At 44.1% G+C, this 20,217-nt stretch overlaps 1 protein-coding gene across 5 annotated transcripts in view; it reads left to right on the plus strand.

Moving 5' to 3' along the window:
- The first annotated feature begins 228 nt into the window (after positions 1-228).
- CHD5 (chromodomain helicase DNA binding protein 5) overlaps positions 229-20,217 on the plus strand; it is a 256,909-nt gene continuing 236,920 nt past the window's right edge. For all 5 annotated transcript variants that reach the window (XM_075327784.1, XM_075327788.1, XM_075327789.1 and 2 more), the window contains exon 1: positions 229-554. In XM_075327784.1, the coding sequence (XP_075183899.1) occupies positions 491-554 (64 nt within the window). In that variant the 5' untranslated portion in view covers positions 229-490. The remainder of the gene's footprint in view (positions 555-20,217) is intronic.

Here is a 20,217-nt window from a genome sequence, read left to right on the forward strand (position 1 = left end):
ATGCTGCAGCTCACATCATACACATTTATTGCCCTGATTGCCCCCATTAGCACTGCCCTGGGGGTCTCCTGAGCCCCTTTTTTCCTGCTGCACTAACTAGTCCTGAACTTGGTCACCTCTGGCATCACTACTAACTAGTTGTGCCAAAATTATGGGATGTGGTTGCCTGAGCAACCAGACTGGACGTCACAATCTGGGCATGTGTATTCCATTTTTGTCTCTTTCTCTCTCTCTCTTTTATTTTCAGGCAGGAGGGAGAGAAGGAAGGGGGGATATTATTTCCCTAAATAAAAGAAATCAGCAGCCATCTTTCCTTAAAAAAAAAAAAATCAAAACAAACCCCCCCCTAAAAAAAAGACAAAAATCCCACCCTCACCGATCTGTGCATGCTTGCAAGCCCACCTCCTGGCATCCCATGGGTTAACAGCCGGGGTGCAAAGAAAGGATCACGATTGCAAAATAAACTGCAGTCAATCAGGGGGAGGGGGCCATGAGAGGGCCACTGGGGACTGAAGAGGATCCGATGGAGGAGATGGAAAATGAAGACATGTCAGGTAATGCCAGCTGCACTCTGCACCGGGGGATGCATGCGGGGAGCGGGCACCGGACCCGGTTCTTGCTGCGGGCGGTGGGTGTCAGCGGCCGGCTGCAAACGAGACGGGAGGGCGCGGAAAACCACACACTTTACAGATTGTTCTTTAGTTTAAAGTTTTACTCTGTGGGGAAATCTCATGCAGAAGGGCGCCAAAGAAAAAAAAAGGAATGATTGCTTAGTATTTGGGGGGCTAATTCTTAAAAATATGAGTATGTGCTAATTCACATATAGATGTATATATATCAACAGATTAGGCAAAATGGCTGGATCTGCTTTGTGTTACTGCATGCATGTAATTTATGCACTCACAGGGTCTCTAGATGTCACTGGCTAGAACTGTGTATTTGTCTCAGCATCCTCCTAATTAGCACTGGTGCAATCTGTCACATAAGCTTCCACCCTCACCCAGACCCTATAGCTGAGAATAGAAGATATCATCTCAGATTGTTGTATTTGCAATCATGCATCATCATCATGCATCATCATCATCAATGCATTGTTAAACCATGGTGATCTGCGACATCTTTGGTCCTCTGTGCATCCACATATGATTATGAGCATTTCCCTGTAGAATGTGCCGCATCACTTACTGTATCATCCCATCCGAAAAGGAATATATTCTGTTTTATGACCATTGTCCGCTCTTTGTGCAGTGTTTATATAATATTTATATAGGATGCGTATCATGGGAATGGATACAAAGTCATTCTGAGATGCTATTGTGAGTGGTGAATTGCCTTCCCGGCTTCATCCACGCCTGTGTTTCCCTTCCATGTGCGTAGATTGGAAAAAAAAAAAAAAAAATGAATGTAGACTAAAGCCAAGACATGCAGGGAAAGCAGTGATTGGGGTTTACATCTCTGGCCCTAAATCTTAGGTTTGGACTACAAAAAAAAAATTGGTTCTGGCCCTTTAAATCTTACAGGGAAGGGTTAAACTTTTATAGTTTTTTTAATTGTGTGAATTAATGATTTGTTATGTGAATATGAACATATAAGGATATGGACAGTAAAAAGAAATGACCCTTAGAAACTATGTTTCCATGTGTAGTTGGCCTCTCCCCTCCTCATGGGTTATAGGTGCGACGGTGAAATTCTATTGTGACGTCACGGTACTGTGAGGTGGGAGGATGTTTGTGGTCACGTAATGTCTGGCTCATATTTCTGCAAGTTTTTTAAATGATCTTCTATCATATTGGGTGAAATGTTTTTATTTAATTTTTTATTTTTTGTTGATTTTTTTTGTTAGTTTTATCTACTTTTGGAAATGCTGGGGGCTATATGGACACCCACAGGGGGTATTATTTTTTAAATAGGATTTTAGATGACAGTAAACTACTAAGGTCACTACTACAACATGCAAAGAAGTGCATATCCCTCCTTTCCAGACCCCCAAAATAATAATAATAAAAAAAAAATCCCAATTAACGTGTAGTTTAAGGAGTTATTCTCTACATATTAGAGAGAATCTGTCAGCAGGTTTTTACTATGTAATCTGAGATCAGCATAATGTAGAGACAGAGCTCCTGATTCCAACAATGTTGAAACTTACTATCCTGTTTGCTGTCATTTTGATAAAATCAATGTTTTCTCTGCTGCAGATCTAGCAGTTATACAGCGCTCATGAATATGCTGGACTATCAAGTAGTCCTGTAATGATAATCTACTGCTGTTTAACCCTAGAAAGCATACCTGGGGCCTTCCAGGCCTGCTAGGTTACTTGTTTTCTATGGTTGATTTCTATGATTGCGCATTCAAGGGTTAAACTGTGATTTTATCAAAACTACACTAAGCAGTTCAGTAAGTGCCACATTTCTGGAATCAGAGTCTCTGTGTTTATGTTATGCTGCTCTCAGATTAGTTTGCAAAAACCTGATAATAGATTCCCTTTAAGTTATCACCTATCTATACTTGCAAATATGCTGGATTACCAATAAGTCCAGTAATGATAATCTCCTGCTGATTAAACTGTGATTTTATCAAAACTATACTAATCAGCCCAGTAAGTGACACATCACTGGAATCAGAGTCTCTGTCTCTGTTATGCTGCTCTCAGATTATGTGGCAAACACCTAAGAGACTCCCTTTAAGTTATCACCTCTATCCATACTTGCGAATATGATGGACTATCAAGTAGTCCTATAATGATAATCTACTTCTGATTAAACTGTGATTTTATCAAAACTACACTAAGCAGCCCAGTAAGTGACACATTGATGGAATCGGGATCTCTGCCCCTACTTTATGCTGCTCTCAGATTAGTTGGCAAAAACCTGGTGATAGATTCCCTTTAAGTTATCACCTATCCATACTTGTGAATATACTAGACTACCAGGTAGTCCTGGAATAATAATCTACTGCTGATTAAACAGTGATTTTATAAAAAGCTACACTAAGCAGCTTAGTAAGGGACACATCGCTGGAATCAGAATTTCTACCCCTACGTTATGCTGCTCTCAGATTAGTTGGTAAAAACCTGGTAACAGATTCCCCTTTAAGTTATCACCTCTCTATACTTGCTACTGATTGGGTCAGGCAGCAATTCTGAGAACGAAGCTTTGCCTAACCCAGCCATGATAGGAGCGGAGGTGCTCATTCTAGAACTCATTGGTTGTATGAAATAGCCAATTGGCATCTCTGCTCCCGTCCGTTCTCTGATTGATAGGGGTCCTAGCGGTCGCTACCAAAAAGTTATTCCCTATAGTATAGATAATGGTAAAACTGAGATAATTGGAGTCGAAGGACAGCGCTCAATCCACTACACCAATATCCAGAGATTGGCGTTGCCTAACGAAGAAGACGGTTTGTCCTCGAAACGCGTCGTCTTGGAACTGGATATCGGTATAATGGATTGCGTTCCGACCTCTGATTCCCGTTATCTCCACTTTATCACTACCACTCATGTGTTTCCCGATCCCACACAGGGGACCTCAGGGGGAGAGGTCTCTAGCAGCCGCCCATTACCTACAGGCCACTTTAGATGGTCGCATAACTCTTTTATTCCTATTGTTGTCCTCTATGAAGCGTGATGTCTTTGTTTGTTTGTTTATACTATTATACGGATAGAGGATAACTTTTCAGTTTGGGAATAAAAATTTAAAGGGTTTTCCCACCTTAGACATTTACGGCACATACATCCACTTCTGGGTCATCTGCATCCCAGTGGAGTTTCGGCTATTTCTGTAAACCCCATAGAAGTCAATGTAGAGAACTTTAAAAACTGTCCCCCTCTCAGTCCATTCTCCACCTTATTGCTTGAGGACAGAGACCTTTTTGTAGACAGGTGCATGTTCTGTAGGTGAGACCCCTCTTATGGCACATCCTGTGGACAAGCCATGAATATATAAGGTTATGTTCACATTACATTTTTTTCCAAAAATTTTCTTATTTCATCCACTTTGAAAAATGCTGTAAACCCCCCCCCAAAAAGGCTTAACCCTGGAACGGGGGTGATTTTTTGCTTTTTTTTCTTTATTTTTTTTTTGCTCTTTAGTTTCTTCCTCCTCTTATTCCAGGAGCCATAGCTTTTTATTTTTCCCTTGATCTAGCCATGTGAGGGCTTGTTTATTGTGTGATGAGTTGTACTTTTGAATGAAACCATTCATTTTATCATATTATGTGATGGTAAGCTGGAAAAAAATTTCAAGTGTTATGAAATAGCAAAAAAAGTGAAATTCTGCATTTTTTATTTTTTTATTTACATCATTCATTTTATTATAAAACTGACTTGGCAGTATGATTCTCCAGGTCACTATGATTACGGTGATACCAAACGTATAGTTTTTGATTTTATTTAAAGGGAACCTGTCACCAGATTTGGCAACTATAAGCTGCGGCCACCACAAGTGAGCCCTTATATACAGTATTCGAGAATTCTGTATATAAGAGCCCAGGCCGCTGTGTATAATGTAAAAAAACACCTGTATAATATGCACCTAGGGGGTGGTCCGGTCCGATGGGTGTCACTGCTCTCTGTCTGGTGCCTCCTCTATCCTGGTCTGGTCTGGTATCCTCTCTGTCCGCCTTTATCAATGGTTGCTGTTTGACACTGGGAGGATCAGTTCTGATATAGTCCTGGTATGTGTAGAGCTTGCTCCACATGCTGGGACCTGGGCTGGTCTCTATCCACAAGTGCCTTTTTTGCAACATGGAAGCGGCTATATACAGGTTACAGGTATGTGTGCTCTATTATGGTTCTGCTTTTAACTTTATCTAGGAGGCCGCATGGCACATGAAATACAGAATGTAGAGTAGGACCCCCCTATTGAGATTTGCCGTGACGTTGGCAGGGGTGGCTCAAAAAATTGATCAATTATTTGCTAAAAATCTCATTTTTTTATTATAGTACAGTTGGAATAAATTTGTGAATTTTCACTTTTTATATGATGCATGCCAATTTCAGATCGTGCTGGTTCCCTTTTTTTCTCTTTTTTTTTGCCTCCTCTATCCTGTATAGTTGCCCTCCTCCTTCCCAGTCCCGTGTGCATGATACGTCCTACATCATCCACACAGAGGCTTCCATTGCGGTCCTGCGCATGCGCACTTTGATCTGGCAGGCTGAGGGCAGAGCAGAGTACTGTAGTGCGCATGCGCGGGAGGTGTTTGAACTTTTCTCACCCCTGTACATTACAGTACTTTGCTCTGCCCTCAGCAGGAAAGATCACAGTGCGCATGCGCAGGATCGCAATGGAGGCCTCTGTGTGGATGATATAGGACGCATCACGCACACGGGACTGGGCAGGAGGACTGCGATCCCACAAGATGGAGGAGGCGCCGGACCGAGAGTAGCAATGCCCATCGGACCAAACCACCCCTAGGTGAGTATAATAAGGTGTTTTATACGTTATACAGAGTGGCCTGGGCTCTTATATACAGTATTCTGGAATGAGGTATATAAGGGCTCACTGGTAGTGGCTGCCGCTTATATGGGAAAAACCTGGTGACCGGTTCACTTTTAAGTAGGGAAAAAAAATTAGAAATTTAAAAAAAAAAAAAAAAAATTAAAAAAATCTTGCTTGTGTCTCAACTTTCCAAGACCCCTAATGTTTTCAATCTTTGCGATCTGGGGCTTATTGAGGGCTTTTTATGCCCAGAGTGCAGAGTCCAAGAGGCTCCTGGGTGCCGAATAGTCATTTTGCTTTGGCCAGGAGGCCAGAATACTTACTTAAAGGGCTAGGAAGGCAACTGAAAACACTGTACTGTCTGAAGAAAGCTCTGCCTGCAGGAGTAGTGGGGAATTTAGATCACCAGGTCAAAAGTTGCCAGTTTTTGCTTTTATTTTATTCTTGTTGTTTTCCTGAGTATTTCTATATATTTTTTCCACTTTTTATTATTTTAATCTGCCATACAGTTTCAGTGATCTAAACCTTTTATTAAGAACTAATTTTTGTGATTTTGCCAAGGGGGCGGAGTTCACCGCGTAGTAATTCAGAGCAGTCTTAAGACACTCTTTAAGCTCTGCCCCACAAATTCAAATTAGCACTAAATAGAAAAGGCCCATATCTGTGGAACTACAGCAGATTGAAAGGGAACCAACCACCAGCATTTTCCTATATAAGCTAAAGCCAGTGCTATAGTGGCACTATCAGGCTGATTCTATACTTGACTTTAGTGGTCAGCTCGGATGTTTAGGTTTTGAAACCCAAAAAAGTAAAGTTTATAAAATCAGCAGCTTCTTGAATGACAGCAGCTGAGGATCAGATAATATCTGGGGAGTATTCATAGTTATCTCCGCCCCCTGTTAGAATTAGTATAAGTATTATACCATCAATTTAATTTTTCACTAGCAGGACCTGTGTGACATCATACCCATGTGACCAGAAGGGGCGGGGCATCAGCCAACAAAGCTGATACCGGGAAGCAACATTTTTCTTTTGGCTGAGGCCCCTCCCCTTCTGGTCACATGGGTATGATCTCACACAGGTCCTGCTAGTGAAAAATTAAATCGATGGTATAATACTTATGTAATTCTAACAAGGGGAGGGGATAACTATGAATATATTATCTGATCCTCAGCTGCTGTCACTCAAAAAGCTGTCGAATTTATATACTTTAGTTTCTTTGATTTCAAAACCTAAACATCCGAGCTGACCACCAGAGGTATGTATAGACTCAGCCTGACAGTGCCAGTATAGCACTGGCTTTAGGTTATATACGAAAATCCTGGTGATTGGTTCCCTTTAAGAAAAAAAAGCACAAATCAGAATACTCAAAAAGTGAAAACTGTTAGAAAAGTTTTCATGGCTTCCTATATTGATGACCAAATTTCTTTTCAATATAGGAAGTCTTGAAAACCCCGATATCTGTTATCGCATTGCAGACAGAGAATGCCATGGAGTGGCGCTTTAAATCTACGCCTTTCTGCCCCCTGTCATATACTCACCTTCTGAGATTGTCACTGTTTACTGTCGACGCTCCAGTCCCACAGCGCCATCTTGTGACAGGCCGGAAGTTAGAATATACATCACAAGCTCTCAATATAAGTCTATGAGAGCCAGAACGAGGCTCCCATAGACTTGTATTGATTTTTTATTATCTCCGGTGCACTCCATGAAGCACTGGAGCTGCTGGCAGGTCACAAATCACAGGAGACTAACGATGGAAGGTGAAGGCGCCGGAATGTTAGAATCAGATGGGGCTTACATTTAAAGCACCACTCCATAGTGCAATAAAAAACAATGCTGAAGGGGTGCTTTAATGGAAAGGGTTCCCCTATTTAGGATCAGGTTTCCTGTAAAGCTGGCCTCCATGCAGTAGAGATTTAGGAGGCCCAAACAACACACACTGATAGTTGATTTTACATTTAGCTCACAGCATTGTTGTCCAAGGCAATGAATAACAATGCCATAGACAGCCATGAATAGCATGCGTCTGTAACCTCAGTGAGAGCATATCCTGCTCTTGAGGTTTGCAGGTGATGGGCATCCTTGCATAGGTCTTAGGTGTACATGGTCTTTGGTGTTTCAGCTTGCGCCATGGCAAAATATGCCTATATGTTACTGCTTTTGTACTTTCTGTATGGAATAGTGACCACACAATTATGGTCCCTACAATGTAACTAAATTGATCTGTGCACCTTTGAAATGAATGGGAGTTTTTGAGACTTTCAGTATAGTGCAAAAGTTTTAGGCAGATCTGGAAGAAATGCTGCATGGCAAGAATGCTTTCAAAATAGAAGTGTTAACATTTTAATAATTACCAAAATGCAAAGTGAATGAACAAATAAAAAATCTAAATCATATCAGTATTTGGTGTGATCGCCCTTTGTCTTCAAAGCAGCATCAATTCTTCTAGGTACACTTGGACTTGTACACTCAGCAGGGAGCTTGTTCCAAACATCTTGGAGAACTAACCACAGATCTTCCGTATATGAGGCTTGTACAAATCCTTCTGTGTCTTCATGTAATCCCAGACAGACTGGATGATGTTGAGCCCAAGGTTTTCTGGGGCCATAGCATCACTTCATTGTGCTGAAGATAAGGTAGTTTTTAAAGGAAACTTGTCATATCCCCAATTGCGGTTAACCTGAAAAGACAGGGTTAATCTGCAGGTTAATATCATTACACTGCTGTCTAGCCACCTTCGTTAAATCGCAGCTACTAGAAGTAGAAATTGTATATATTTTCTTCCGGGAGCCGCCAGCTTTCAGTCATGGTGGTTGTGCATCGAGTGGCTATAATCATCGCTCACATACTGCATACCCTGGCACTTTGATTGACAGTTGGCTCTGCAGCACATGTTTACAGCCGCTGCTCACTGTCTTCTTAGAGATAACTGTAGCCGCACCTGGCATGCCTAGATGACTGAAAGCCGGCGGCTTTTTGGAAGATTAAAATTAATTTTATCATCAGCCCTGAGCACCTGCTGCCATTTATTTTCACCCCGATTCCTATGTATTTGTGTATAGTTTAGTAACTTGTCCTTGTTTCCCCTTTGGTATCATTAGTCAGTCATACACCTGACAGTAATCCTACAAAATCTCTGACTTTGTGCAAGTGTACCGAGAAGACTTAAAGGGATTGTCCACTACTACGACAACCCCTTCTGATTCCACGCCTCCCCCAGGTAAAATAAAAAAGCCTGTACTTCTCTCCCGTTCCGGTGTCACTCCAGTGGTCCCTGTGTTTGCATTCCCGGGACTCATGTGGGGTTGTTGCATCACCAGAGCCCTGTGTCCAATGACTGCAGGCTTGTCTCCCTGCCTTCGGACCAAACAAGCAATTAACAGGAAGTGAGCAGCAGCTGCATCTCTCACTTCCTGTTGGTTATCTCGTTTGGTCTGATGGCGGGGAGAAAAGCTGACACTGATTGGACACAGGGCTCAGGTGGCGCCACAAGACCATGTGAGACTCTGCACTGGGAGCCGTCGTACTAATGGAGCGGTGCCGGTACGAGAGATGGGTATAAGGGAAATATGGAATCAGAATGGGTGGTCCTAATAATGGACAGACCCTTTAATCCTTTGATGCTGTTTTGAAGGTAAAGGGTGGTCACCAAATATTGATGTGATTTACATTTCTCTTTTGTTCCTTAACTTTGCATTTTTTTAATTGATAAAAATAAACTATTAAGGCCGCTTTACACGCTGCGATATCGGTACCGATATCGCCATCGTGCGTACCCGCCCCCATCTGTTGTGCGACATGGGCAAATCGCTGCCCGTGTCGCACAACATCGCCCGGACCCGTCACACTACTTACCTTCCCTGCGACGTCGCTGTGACCAGCGAACCGCCTCCTTTCTAAGGGGGCGGTTCGTTCAGTGTCACAACGACGTCACAGCAGCGTCCCTGAACCGCGGCCCAATAGAAGCGGAGGGGCGGAGATGAGCGGGACGAACATCCCGCCCCCCTCCTTCCTTCCGCATTGTGGCCGGGAGGCAGGTAAGGTGACCTTCCTCGTTCCTGCGGTGTCACACGGAGCGATGTATGCTGCCGCAGGAACAAGGAACAACTTCGTTACTGCTGCAGTAACGATATTTGAGAATGGACCCCCATGTCGCCGATGAGCGATTTTGCACGTTTTTGCGACGATTCAAAATCGCTCATAGGTGTCACACGCAACGGCATCGCTAAAGCGACCGGATGTTCGTCACCAATTCCGTGACCCCAACGAGATCGCTGTAGCGATCTCGTAGCGTGTAAAGCCCCCTTTAACGCCTCTATTTTTTAAAGCATTCTTACTTTACAAAATTTCCTCCACACTCCTATAACTTTTTCATAGTACTTTATTCTTTGCAGTTTTCAGTTTTTCCATTGGTGTCACTAGAAGGACAGATGTAGATGCTTTCCACATATACGCTGTAGTCAATGTTCGTACCTACTCGGCACTTTTGGGGATCCAGGAGCAGGAATGAATCACTTCAATGGGTCTGAGCATTATATTACACAACGTGCCTGGAAGACGGTCAAGTGGGTTCCATGCTTTGATGAGCTGATCAGTGGGAGGTATTGCAACCTGGACCCCCAGTGATCTGATATTGGGGGGTATTGCAACCTGGACTCCCAGTGATCTGATATTGGGGGGTATTGCAACCTGGACTCCCAGTGATCTGATATTGGGGGGTATTGCAACCTGGACCCCCAGTGATCTGATATTGGGGGGTATTGCAACCTGGACCCCTAGTGATCTTATATTGAGGGGTGTTGTAACCTGGACACTCAGTGATCTGATATTGATGACTTAACCGAAGAATAGTCCAATATTAACTGTACAAGTAAAGAGTTGCCACCTCTCTAAAATATATATTCTGAAATTAATAAAAGAATGAAACTATAGTAACATCCTGATAATCCGGCAATTTGAAGATTTAGCAGATTGAAATATGCTGATTGTGATAATTTTTGACAATCAACAGACAAGCCATCTCACACCTAGGTATAGATTTTGGATGTTGTTTCGAGACCCTCTCGCTTCTGCTTGTGCCTCTGATCTGGAGCTTCATTTCTGATGTTTGTAAATGACCTTTATTGTTCTGACAGTGTGAACGTGTTTGATGCAGATGTCATGGGCTCCAGCTGATTAATGAATGTTCTGCTAAATTGTCTAGACTGAAATCAGGAGACATGCTTAATGAATATCCAGGGTGGGAAAGTGTCATAAGACGGCAACTGCAGAACGGAGGAGAGAAAACCCACAACTATGATGATGATGCACCCAAAGGCAAAAAATTACAAATACAATCCTACATTTAAAATCATTGAATGGAAATTTGGAATTTGCCAAAACATCACACATTGGGGCTCGTGTTTCAGTGTTATCTTCTAACATTTTTTTTTCCATACAGTGCTCCATAGATAATATCTACATAGAGTTTGGGTACTCTTGTATAGATTCTTTTTGCAATAGGCATAAGGCCTAAATTACTTTGAAAATTTGAAGGTGTCATGTACTTATTTACACAAATGCCGTGTCTGGAATGGAATAAGATGGCACCTGCACCCTTGCATCTCAAGACTACTGTGTTTCCCTGAAAATAAGACCTAGCATTATTTTACAGAGTTTTTGAAATATGCTTCATATATAAGCCCTACTCCAACAATAAGCCCTAGTTGCAGTTATTGTCGGCATTAGGGGGCGTTAAACTGCGTAGTTTCTCAAGGCCCCTACTCTCTTAGAGACTCCAGTAATTGTATTCCAAGGTTAAGATTGTTTAAGGACCTCTGATGACTTCACTGTCATGTGACCAAAGGTCTGTTAATTGCAGGAGCCTAAAAAAACTGAACAGGGGGAGGGGACAGATTTGGGCTCACCAACAACGATCGGCATCATACGATTGCTGTATCAGGCTAGGAAACTGTTGGCTTATCACTGGCTGGACCTACCCCCCCTCGACCATCGGGGAGCTTAGGGAGAGGGTCAACACTATACTTCGGCTTGAGAGGGGGGTGTACCTTAAAAGAAATGTGCTTAAAAAATTTGGGGGACGTGGTTGGATACTCCAGGCCTTCCCTCACCAGCACTGTTACAGGATGGCATGGGGATCAGGTCCTTCTCCTTATCACTGGCTAGCTAATTTTTGGGATAGAATGTTTTCCTGTATATTCCCGATACATGTGTGGCGGTTGGGGATGGTGGGACGTGTTGGGGTTAAGTAGAATATGACAAAAGGAATCATTTATCTAGGTGGTCCTATCCCTTTTCTCTAATTGTTCTTCCAGGGGAAGGAACTGTTATATATGTTATGTGGGTTTTTTTCAATAATAATAATAAAAATGAACCTGATTAAAAAAAAAAAGAACTGAACAGGAGACAGCACTGGCATTAGGGAGAGGGGAGAGCAAACTGTGACATTTCATAGGGCCCCCATTCTCCTAGGGGCCCCAGCGTTTTAATACTAGTAATAACACTGCTTCAGGACCTTTGTGACATCATATCATGTGACAAGGTTGTCACCAAAAGGTCTCATAATTGCAGGAGTCTAAAGCAGAAGAGGAGACGGGCTTGTATGCATGTGTTTTATGCGTGGATAGATGGATAGATTGATGGATAGATAGATGATAGATACACATGTGTTACACCCAGGGTTTGGATTGTTATGTTGATGTTCCAGAATGCAATATGACTATATTTGAATAAATGTTGATTTTTGTGTTCAAGAATAAAGGCGGTGTTACACAATACGATATATCTAACGATATGTCGTCGGGGTCACGGATTCCGTGACGCACATCTGGCATCGTTAGAGATGTCGTACTGTGTGACACGTCCGAACGACTGTTAACAAGCAAAAATACTCACCTTATCGTTGCTCGTTGACACGTCGTTCATTTTCATAATGTCGTTTCTCCTTCTGCGCGCCGGTTGTTCGTCGTTCCCGTGGCAGCACACATCGCTCCGTGTGACACCCCGGGAACGACGAACTACAGCTTACCTGCATCCCTCCGGCAACGAGGAAGGAAGGAGGTGGGTGGGATGTTTACGTCCCGCTCATCTCGGCCCCTCCGCTTCTATTGGGTGGCCGCTGTGTGATGTCGCTGTGACACCGAACGTCCCTCCCCCTTCAGGAAGAGGATGTTCGCCGCCCACAGCGACGTCGCTAGGGAGGTAAGTACGTGTGACTTTGTGCGCCACGGTCAATGAATTGCCCTTGACGCACAAACGACGGGGGCGGGTGCGATCGCACGATATATCGTCCCGTGTAACGCCGCCTTTAATGTGTATTGTTGTTCCTAGAAAAAAAAAAGAGGTTCCCTGAAATTAAGCCCTAGCCCATCTTTTGGAGAAAAAATTAATATAAAACCCTGTCTTATTTTTGGAGAAACTCGGTATACAGAATTTACAGTGTAAGCCAAGGACCTTCATGAAATTTTAATCAAATGGAACTTTTATTAATAAAAGAGACCCTTTGTTAACGCAATTAGGAGGTAAAGATAGCAGGCCAGTGACAGCCTATGTCTGCCCTACCGTGCTCCCTAATTCTCTTTAGCTAGTGGAGATAGCCCGTAAGTAACGTAGTTGCCACCCGTCCTGGCTTTCCTGGGACAGCTGGATTTAAACTGGGTGGTGTTTATGTAGGTGTGGCCCAAAAATGGGTGTCCTGGGGAGTTTCCAGGAATAGTGAGGGCGTTCCTTGGGGTAGATTGGGGGGTGCTTAGTGAGGCTAAAATAATAAATGTTTGTGTCACGGGCGGAGGGGACGCGCTCGCCACGCTCGGGTCCGGGGCTTCTGCTGCTGCTGCTCGGTGGCTCGAGCGGTGGACCGGACCCGGGGACTCGAGCAGCGCTCCTCACCCGTGAGTGAAAAGGGGTAGTTTGTTTAGGGAGATTGTTCGTGACGTCACACACGGGACGTGGTGATGATGGCACCACCGCTGCTGAAAACGGGGATCCCGGGAGAGATGGTAGGGTGCAGCTGAGATGTTGTCCCCTCCGTGGATAGGGGAGTTGGTGATCCCGGGGCCCGGTGGTAGTGACGGGGAGGCCGGATGGCTGGGATGCAGGGGCAGCGCGGTGCCGGATGGCTCTGGTGTACTCACTCAGATAAACAATGACAGAGTCTCTGGTAAACCAAACGGCTGGATGGACGGGTTCCGCAGCCGGCTGCAGTGTTGTTGTTGTGCTCTCCCTGGACAGCTGATGATGGCTGTCTTTCCCTGCACCTTTTTAGAAAGTTCTTGACTCCTGTGGTTGCCCACCGTTAGTCCGCTCCCCGACGTATAGGTGCCGTAGGAGCCCGTTTTGCCCGCAGGTGCTGGTCCTTGGATCTCTAGCCTATGGCGGTGGCTGTATATCCTCACGGTGTGAGCGGTTGCCTTCAATCGGGACTTGGTTGTTAGAGAACCACGGGGGTTCCTGTCACATTTGGATTTGACTATTGACGGCGGCTCCAAGCCTGGTCGGGGTCTTATGGCCCTGCCTGTGTGCTTAGCTTCACTCCGTTCCCTGGTCCGGTACCGGCGGGCCGTCGCCCGACCACGGTCCTTACGGCTCAGCGGAGTTCCACTAACTCCTGCAGACAGCCACCACCGTCTGCCAACCTTTCTGTTAGTGTCTGGGCTCCGACCCAGACACCTCAAGTGTTTGCTCCTCTCTCTTTCACCTCCCGAGCTAAACTGTCTGTTTTCCCGCCTCCAGGCCTGTGAACTCGGTGGGCGAGGCCAACCACCTGGCTCCGCCCCACGTGGTATGGACATCAGACCCTGGAGGGAGGCAACAAGGGTTTTGGTTTGGCTGGTGTATCTGCCTAGGGTGGGGATGTGTATGTTGGTATGTATGTGACTACCTGGCTAGTCTAGGGCGTCACATTTGCAACTTTGCATAACAAGGGCAACCTCACTTTAAATCTTGCCCTATATGACCCTGATGTGATACCAAAAGAAAACCAGGTTTAGGGTCACAACAAAGCATTCACAAAGTAGTGTATGACCAACAGTCAACTCCCCAAAAAACATATTACAACTTAGGTTTATTAGCAAAATGTATAAATAAGACCAATGTAAATAGCTCAATAACTAATAAAACAAGTGAATTCTCCAAATTCTTCACCTCTGGACATGTGTCTCAAGTACTTAGTAGAGAACGTTTGGCTGTTATGACCTGCTGCAAATATGATTCATAGCCAGACAGCAACTTCTGGCAGTGAGGAATCTTAAGGCTGCTTAACACACAGCGACATCGCTAGCGATGTCGCTGGTGAAAGCACCTGCCCCCGTCGTTTGTGTGTCACAGGCAAATCGCTGCCCGTGGCGCACAATATCGCTAGGACCCATCACACATACTTACCTTCCTAACGTCGTCGCTGTGGCTGGCGAGCAGCCTCTTTTCTAAGGGGGCGGTTCGTGCGGCGTCGCAGCGACGTCACACAGCGGGCCACCAATAGAAACGGAGGGGCGGAGAGCAGCCGCATGAAAGTCACGCCCACCTCATTGCCGGAGGACACAGGTACGATGTAGTTCCCCGTTCCTGCGGTGTCACAAGTAGCGATGTGTGCTGCCTCAGGAACGACGAACAACCTGCATCCAAAATCAGCAACGATATTTGGGAAATGGACGACGTGTCAACAATCAATGATTTGGTGAGTATTTTGTATCGTTAGCGGTCGTTCGTACGTGTCACACGCAACAACGTCGCTAACGAGGCCGGATGTGCGTCACGAATTCCGTGACCCCAACGACATCTCATTAGCGATGTCATTGCGTGTAAAACGGCCTTTAGCTCATTCCTCATGGGCAATGCCCCACAGTTCACAAATATTTTTATGCTGGCAAGAGAGTGGCTCAAAAAGTTAAGACTGATAAATCATATTGAGCGACTTAATGGGAACTTGTCACCAGATTTGTCCCCTATAAGCTGCAGCCACCACTAGTAAGCCTTTCCATTCTAGAATACTGTATATAAGAGCCCAGGCCGCTCTGTATAACGTGAAAAAGAGCTTTTATTATACTCACCTGTGGAGCAGACAGGTCCAATAGGCGTCGCTAGTCTCGGTCCGGCGCCTCCTCTCTTCCCTCCATTGCCGTTGTCCTTCCCTGCTTCGTGTGGATGACACATCTATCATCATCCACATAGTGTCCTTCATTGCGCTCCTGCGCACACGCACTTCTCTATGCCCTGTTGAGGGCAGATCACAGTACTGTACCATACTTTTTGTTTTATAAGACACACCGGATTATAAAATGCACCATATATTTAGAGAAAAAAAGAAAGGAGAAAAAAAATATGGGGTTCGTCGTACAATCTGGTGATGTCTTACCGGAGGGGAGAGGCAACAGCGGTGGTGGAGCGGGGTCACAGGAGGCAGGGGCAGTGGTGTAGTAGGGCGTTGCTGGGGGCAGTGCAGAGGGTGTCCCAGATGCTTGATGTGGGCGCTGTGAAGCAGAAGGGGCATCTAGAAGCTGTCGGCGGTGTGGCCTTCAAAGAAATGGCACCCGGAGTCGGCGCATGCGCAGATGAAGCTCTCGGATCAATGACAAGCCGAGATCTCATCTGCAAACGCGCTACCGCTGGGCGCCATTTTCCTTGAGTGCGCTGCAGGGAATCAATGAGCCAGAGGCGGCGCGTGCGCAGATGAGATCTTGAGCAAAGAGCTACATCTGCGCAAACACTGACTCCGGGCGCCATTATTTGAAGCCCACACCACTGACATTTTCAGAATGGCAGCCTCAGCACCCGCAGCACCGCGCCCAAAACCACCCGCAGCACAGCCCACCGCCAGCAGCAATGTGCCGACGGCCCACAGCATCTCCCAATTTCGGCTTCTCATTGCATTTGTCCTACAATTAGTATACTTAATTTGATAACTTGGTCACATAGGTACGTCAGGTCTCCTAGCATCATACCAAGTGGATGGACTGGGTGACTTAGGCCAGGGCTCAAGACCGGAGTCTCCATTTTTTGCAGTGTCACTCCACACTAGCCAAGGAGTACTAGGGAGCATACTAGGGTAGGGGATTGCTCCTAGGTATCTCCTTGGTATAAAAGTTACTAATAAGTGTATATTTGATTAATTCTTGTCAGGGATTACTACTTCTTGCTCTCCTTACTAGAGTACCATGTCCCACTGGTAAATGGCACAATGGAGGCTGACACGTCTCGTCAGGTTTCACAGCCTTGAGCCTCTGTGATTGCAGGTAATGGCAAAGCTTTTCAGAGCCACTGACTTTGGTGACCCGCAATAGCTGAGAATGATGAGATTTCACAATTATTTCTTTGTGTAGGACGAGTCAAAGTTTTTAAAGTGGTTCAGAAATTCATGGGCTTGATTGCAGAAGAGCCGTCATTACACAGAAATGGTTAAAGATAGACTTTTCTTTGCTATTATCAGGGAGATTACACCGTCTTCTGGCTATTTTTTAGATTGCATAAATTTCTTAATACTAAGAAGTGAATAAAACTTCTCCAGTTTAAGACCGGTACTCAGACCTAAGCCGTGTGAGGTATTTGTGATATGATGGTTATTTTTCTTACGCAGGAACGGGCAAAAGACTGTAGACTGGGGACTGGATGTATCAATCCAAGAGCCAGTCTTATTTTCTTTAGAAGCTTAAGGGTATATCCAGGACTTTGTAAAAAAAATCTGCCTACGCACTAACAGGGATGTACTTGCCACGTACCTGCCTAATGTGCCCGATGCCATTCTTGGCCTTCACATACCAGACCAGTCAGAGTTTGACAGCACAATCTAAGGGGTTAACAGGCAAGGGTGGATCAGAGATCCTCCCATGTCTGTTAGATTGTTTGCTGATCAGATCAGCAGACATGTGTATTGAATAATGCAGGCTCACCTTGTTAGCCTGCAATAAAGAGACAGACATATCCAAGGATGTACCAGTACGTCCTTGATCGTGAATGGGTTAATTATTATTATTATTTAATGGGCTTCAGCTCTATCTAAAGGCTACTTTACACATAGAGATAAATCATTGGCAGATCTGTGGTTGCAGTGAAATCATGGACATATTGTTCCATTTGTACACAGCCACAAACTAGCACTGATTGTCCACAATTTCACTGCAACCACAGATCTGCCGCAGATTTATCTCTGTGTGTAAAGTGGCCTTAAGGCCATGGCGACTTGATGGATGAACGCTCTGTAGGAAGACTGATCTTGTGCAGCCTAGATAGGTTCACCAGGGTCTTCTCCACCAATTTCTTGATTGTATCAAGCCACCAAGTTGCTGGTCTTCCTTGTTCCTTCTATTCTTCCGACCATGATGTCCTTCTCCAATGATTACTCTCTTCGTATGATGTATCCAAAGTAGGCAAGTCACAACTTGGTGATCCTTGCTTGATCTGTTCCAAAATTGATTTGCTTGCTCCTCTTGCCATCCATGGTATTGATACCATCCTACTTTACATGTGTGAAAATTGCAAGATTATATACTGTGTGTGTATATATAATATAAATATATAATATAATATATATATATATATATATATATATTATTTATATATATATATATATTATATATATATATATATAAATAGTCATGGACAAAAGTGTTTGCACTCTTTAGCTTATTCCATAAAATGAAGTATTTCGTTCAGAAAATTGTTGTAATTACACATTTAGTTCTGTACATGTTTATTTCCTTTGTGTGGGGAAGATAAGAATAAGAGGAAAAAGGTAAATTGGCGATTATTTCATCAAAAGTCCAAAACTGGGCCATACAAAATTGTTGGCTCCCTAATCTTAATATTTCTTTGCACACTCTTTGGAATAATTAACTGCAATCAATCACTTATATAACTGTCCACAAGCATCTTACACCTCTCACCTGGAATTTTGGACTCTTCTTGTTTAAACTGCTCCAGGGCTCTCATATTTGAAGACATCTTCTCCCAAAACCAATTTTAAGATCTCTCCACAGGTGTCAATGGGTTTTAGATCCGGACTAATTGCTGCCACTTCAGAACTCTTTCAGTACTTTTGTTTCTGTCCATTTCTGGGGGCTTTTTGAAGTATGTTTGGGGTCATTGTCCTGTTGAAAAACCCATGACCTATCTTTTTGATACTGCGCACTACATTGAGACCCAAAATCCTTTGTTGCTCTTCAGATTTCATGGTGCTTTGCACACAGTCCAGGCACCTAGTGCCAGAGTCAGCAGAACAACCCCAAAACATCTTTGAACCACCACCATAATTGACTGGAGGTGCTGTGTTCTTTTCTTAGTAGGCCTCATTCCATTTTTGATAAAACGTAGAATTATGTGCTTTACCACAAAGCTTTTTCTTGCTCTCATCTGTCCACAAGATGCTTTCTGAGAAGGATTTTGGCTTTGTCACATATATTTTGTATTATATACTGCAGTCTAGCTTTTTATGTCTGTGTCCGCAGTGGGGTCCTCGTGGGTCTCCTGCCATAGCATTTAAGTTCTTTAAAATGTAGATGGATACTTCGCCCTAACAGTTATGCCCCCTGAGCCTGCAGGACAGCTTGATGTTTTTTGGAACTTGATTGGGACGGCTTATCCACCATACGGACTGTTCTTCGTTGCAACCTATCAATTTTTCTCTGCCATCCACGGCCAGGGAGATTAGCTACAATGCCACGGAATGTAAACTTCTTGATTATGTTACACACCATGGACAAAGGATCATCAAGATCACTCGAGATGGAGTTGTAACCTTGAAATAGTTGATATGTTTCAACAGTTTTGGTTGTCAAGTCCTCAGACAGTTCTCTTCTCGTTCTCTTCTCCATGCTTAGTGTGGCACACACAGACACACAGACACACAATGCAAAGATTGAGTCAACTTCTCCCCTTTTTATCTTTTTTTTCAGGTGTCATTTTCATCTTTCCAACACCTGTTACTTGCCGTAGATGAGATTGAACAAGAATCACTTGCTTGAAACAAAGTCATTTACCCACAATGTTGGAAAGTTGCCAAAAATGTTTCCCATTTTGGGGGTTTTGTGTGAAATAAACATGTGTAATTGCAATAATTTTCTAGGAGAAATACTTAATTTTCTAGATTAATTTCAATATATGTATATGTCATATATGGTATATTGCCTTAGGCTGGCCACAATAAAAGGCCACTGTAAAATGTGCAGTTTTAACATACAGATGTCACAAGTTTTGAGGGAGCGTTTAATTGTCATGTTGACTGCAGGAATGTCCACCAGAGCTGTTGCCCGTAAATTGAATGTTATTTCTTTACCATAAGCCGTCTCGAAAGGAATTTCAGAGAATTTGTCGTTACATCCAACCGGCCTCACAACCGCAGACCACATGTAACCGCACCAGCCCTGGACCTCCACATTCAGCATCTTCACCTCCAAGATCGTATGAGACCGGCCACCCGGACATCTGCTGCAACAATCACTACAAAACCAAAGAATTTCTTTACAAACAGAAACCATCTCACGGAAGTTAATCTGCTGCTCGTCGTCCTCATCGGGGTCTCCACCTGAGTGAGGTTCATCTTCGTAACTGACTTGAGTGGGCAAATGCTCACATTCAATGACATCTGGTACGTTGAGAGGTGATCTGTTCACGGATGAATCCTGGTTTTCACTGTACAGGGCAGATGGCAGACTGCAGGTATGGCGTCATGTGGGTGAGGGGTTTGCTGATATCAACGTTGTGAATTGAGTGCCCCATGGTGGCGGTGGGGTTATGGTATGGGCAGGCGTAGGTTATGGACAATGAACACAGATGCATTTTATTGATGACATTT

Source organism: Anomaloglossus baeobatrachus, chromosome 11, assembly GCF_048569485.1.
Source record: "Anomaloglossus baeobatrachus isolate aAnoBae1 chromosome 11, aAnoBae1.hap1, whole genome shotgun sequence".
NCBI lineage: Eukaryota > Metazoa > Chordata > Amphibia > Anura > Aromobatidae > Anomaloglossus > Anomaloglossus baeobatrachus.